This window comes from Trypanosoma equiperdum (assembly GCF_001457755.1).
Source record: "Trypanosoma equiperdum strain OVI genome assembly, contig: ctg_528, whole genome shotgun sequence".
Lineage (NCBI taxonomy): Eukaryota > Euglenozoa > Kinetoplastea > Trypanosomatida > Trypanosomatidae > Trypanosoma > Trypanosoma equiperdum.
In genome coordinates, this window is record NW_027124452.1 from 479 (window position 1) to 4,878 (window position 4,400).

The following is a 4,400-nucleotide window of genomic DNA, read 5'->3' on the forward strand; positions in this document are numbered from 1 at the left end:
TTTTGTTTTTTCTTCAAATTACATTTATGGCAATAATATTTTAAAAGAAAATTCTTATTACCGGCCTTTCATTTTCAAATTAATCAACGCGTATGAAGATACGCATATGAATGCATGTATGCTTACACATTTACGGTATGAGAGAAAAGGTGCGAGAAGTCGCGCTATCTCTTCTTTTTCTTTTTTTTAAAAAAATTTTATTTCAGTCTTTGCATGAATACATATGTGTTGGTTTTCTTGGGTAAACTCTCAGACATTTTTGGAGGAGGGATTTTGTGAGCCACAACATACCACGAAGAAATAAACAAATAAATCATGAAGAGGGGAAAAGAAGCAATAAGGAATGAATGGATACGTCTTCTTTCACTGGTTTGTATGCACGTGTGTTGTTGTTGCTGTTGTTGTTGCTGCCGAATTGTTTCCATCTCTCTAAATGCGTTCTTAATACCTTAACTTTCCCGTAGAGGAATTTGGGACAACCGCTTCACTTCTCTCCATCATGATAACATCAACAAAGGAAAGGAAATAAAATAAAATAAAGGTGGAAAAGTAAAATAATAGAAAAAAACCAACAAAAGTTGTTATGATGATGGCGTGATGTCAAGTTGGTTCGTTTCTTTACTTATATCGCAGGTATGATAAACCAAAAATTCCTATCGGGCGGGCCCGGGGGGCGGGGGGTTTGGGGAGGTTTTCAATGGGTTTTAAAAACAAACTGAGCAGCAACATTCAGGCGGGTGAAGAATCGGGAATTTAAAAACAACAGCAACAACAACAACGAGGAAATGTGGATAGACGAAAATTGCACTTACTGAATTTGTACGGGCTTGTTTTTGTTGTGTTTGGACTTGTTTCACCTCGCAGATCAGCGCAAAAACAAAAAATAATCTCGTTAACAAGATCCTGGTGGAAACGTCTGGACATAATGGAAGCATGTTGTACAGATGTTCCCCACTGCAACAGTACACGCACATATAATTTCGTTACAGTGTAATCATAATTAAGAGAATCTGATTAGTGCATTCCCCTCTGTTTTGGAATTATATAAGGTGTGATGTCCAGGAATTATTTTACGATCCAAAGGAGCTGCAGTTCATGCGACATTGTTTTCAAAGGGTCTCCTCATCTTAAGTTGCATCTGTTTGTTATCTAACTTCTTCCTTCATTCTTTTCACTTTATATATATCGTTGTATTTATTGGTGCATGTATGCGTGAGGGTAACTTTCGGGTTCCCAACCAAAGCAAAAGGAAAAAAAAAAGGCACATAGCGCATACAAATTATCATTATTATTATAACCATTATTTCCATCATTAATATTGCATCGAGGTGTACTCCCCAGCAAAATTTTTTATAAAAAAGAAAAGCGAACACGAGCAAATAAATAAACGTAACCGATGGCTCACGGCTCGATTCCAGTTATTGATGTCGGCCCTCTGTTCTGTGATGGAGAAAAGGGGATGATGGATGTTGCGAAACAGATTGATCATGCCTGTAGGACGTGGGGTGTTTTTCTTGTTGTGGGTCATCCCATTCCCCGTGAGCGAACGGAAAAGTTGATGGAAATGGCCAAGGCTTTTTTTTCGCTTCCATTGGAAGAGAAACTTAAGGTTGATATTCGAAAGAGCAAACATCATCGCGGTTACGGATGCCTCGATGCGGAGAATGTTGACCCAACGAAACCATTTGATTGTAAAGAAACATTTAATATGGGCTGTCATCTCCCTGAGGATCACCCCGATGTTGCAGCTGGAAAGCCATTGCGTGGACCGAACAATCACCCCACGCAAGTGAAAGGTTGGGTAGAGTTGATGAACAGACATTATCGCGAAATGCAGGAATTTGCCCTCGTTATTCTTCGTGCCCTCGCACTCGCTATTGGTTTAAAGAAAGACTTTTTCGATACCAAATTTGATGAACCTTTGAGTGTGTTCCGTATGCTACATTATCCTCCACAAAAGCAAGGGACCCGTTATCCCATCGTGTGTGGTGAGCATACGGATTATGGTATTATTACATTACTCTACCAAGATTCGGTGGGTGGACTGCAGTTGCGCAATCTGTCAGATGAGTGGGTGGATGTGGAACCCATCGAAGGAAGTTTTGTTGTGAATATTGGGGACATGATGAATATGTGGAGTAATGGCCGTTACCGCTCAACACCGCATCGCGTTCGCTTAACCACAACTGATCGCTACTCCATGCCATTTTTCTGTGAGCCTAATCCTTATACTGTTATTAAATGCCTTGATCATTGCCATTCGCCAAGCAATCCCCCCAAATATCCACCAGTCCGTGCTGTGGATTGGTTGCTGAAGCGTTTCGCGGAAACATATGCCCATCGCAAAACAAAGATGTGAATCAATAACTGAACGTAATCTTTTCGTTAGGCCCCCGTCGGTACGGATGCGGTGGCAATGAATGAATGAATGTGTCTTCAAACTCTTTTTTTTTCTTTTCCTTCCTTTGCTCGTATCTGTCCTGAAAGCACGGGAAAAATAAAAAAAAACGAGAGCAAAAAGAAAATGAAAAAGAGGAGGGACAGAGAGACTACGTAGCGTTTGATGGAAAAAGAGTGCGTGTGACCCGGTGCATTCAGTAAAACAGCCTTGAAGCTGTAACGTGTCGTGACGGTACGGTTCGCCCTCCCATAAAAAACGTTTGGAGGAGGACGAATAAAGGAGCCATTTAAACTTTGATTGAAATTAGCTCAAGGCCTCTCCTATGCGTTTTTTTTTTTAAACCTCTTACCCTTCCTAACATTTAATTTTCCGCATGCGTGGCTGTAAGGTCTATCGTTTTGCGTAATAACATTTTTCTTTTTGCAAATTCTGGCAGTAATGCAGGGCTTAAAGTTTCTGGGGAAATGAATTTTGTTGATCGATGAGGCTCGTTGGCAATATTACACCCCTGCCCATCATGGGAGTTAATGCATGTGTGTGTAGTGTTATTTCTTGAGACTCCTTCCTTTTCAGTTTCCCCTCTTTCTGTTTGTTTTTCTTTTTATTTTCTTTTATTTCCTTGGGTTTAGTTTTTTTTTTTTTAATGACCACTGTTTCATGGGCTCGTAGGGATAATCATTGGTTCATTTGTCGCAAACGTTGATTAGCTAATCGGATTGAAGCATAGTTGTGTATATTGAGGGGAATAAGCGATTGTGTCTGTTGAAAACTTTTCAGTTGAATATACACCGCGATTATCGGTGTCGCGGTTTTAAGGCTCCTCCTCCCCATCTAAAACTGTTTCCCCACTTTTCGTACACGCGTTCGATAAAAATAAAAATAAAAACCGAGTATCGCGATTTCAATAAAAAACGCCTGTTCCATTTGTATCATCTGCAAACACTGACAAAAGGTACACGAGAGAACGACAGAGCTGAGATTACGTTTTTGTAAGCAAGTAAGTAGTTATATAACAAAAGTTAAAAGAAAGAGAGGAGAGGGAAAAATAAAGTGGCAATGGCTCGCCACTATGCTGCAAAAATTTAGTAAGATATGCACCAGTGTAATAAACCCTACGGAGTGTACGAAGGTTTTTTTTTTGGATTTGAAGGGGGCGGTTAAATGAACCGGGAAGGTGACATCCCAACGGCAGCGGGGGAGGGGGCGGGGATGGCTGCCAAGGCACTTGGGAAAACCCTTTTGGTATAATGGGATTCCATGGAGATTTGAGTATCAAACAGGCGGGCCACTTTTTTTTTTTGGATTGTTAAAAAAAAAAAAAGAAAAGGGAGATTCACCAGGCCTTGCAAAACAGTGCCAATGGACGAAGTGGGGATATAACGCCTTGGAATAAACAGCTCAAGTGTGATTACAGCGCAATGAGACGACACGTGTCAACAAAGGCATTCTCATTTACCCGCACTGTTGTCTCTTCTCTGTTTTGGGATACGGACTTCCAGATTCATTTGCCCACCACGAGATCTTTTCACAGCTGCAAAAACCGTTCACAACATCGAGGGAAATCCGACCACTCACCAAATTTTGTAGTCGTCCCCTTGCAAATATGTTGGAAATAACGGGCAGTTTTCTCTTTTTTTTGTTTCTGCTTCCGAAATGCATATATGCTAAAAATTGTAGATGAACACCGTTTTCGACAAGTAAACGCACGCTCTCACAAGCTGGGTAAACAAATGTGCCCGTTTACGGACGACGCTTCATATTTTCCCCCGCTGATTAAATGACACAAAAGCAGCAATGTCGGTACGGATCCGAGGGGACGGTTTCGGAGGATTTGTGGTGGCGTGTAGAATGTAAGCCACGTATTCCCAACACACAGGTCCCGCAACACAGTAAGGGATAAATTACGGATATTGTATTTCCAACTAGATCTTAACGAAAAACTGGTTTCGTGCCCTCGAGAAGGATATTAGCGGAGCAATTCCTTTATGCACAGGGTCCG

General features: G+C 41.1%; 1 protein-coding gene across 1 annotated transcript; it reads left to right on the forward strand.

Annotated features, from left to right (window-relative positions):
• Positions 1-1,396: 1,396 nt before the first annotated feature.
• Positions 1,397-2,359, forward strand: TEOVI_000218500 (2-oxoglutarate (2OG) and Fe(II)-dependent oxygenase superfamily protein, putative; the record flags this gene model as incomplete). Its single annotated transcript, XM_067225287.1, has 1 exon — positions 1,397-2,359. One exon carries the CDS (start codon positions 1,397-1,399, stop codon positions 2,357-2,359), a length of 963 nt encoding a protein of 320 aa, XP_067081388.1.
• Positions 2,360-4,400: the final 2,041 nt, after the last annotated feature.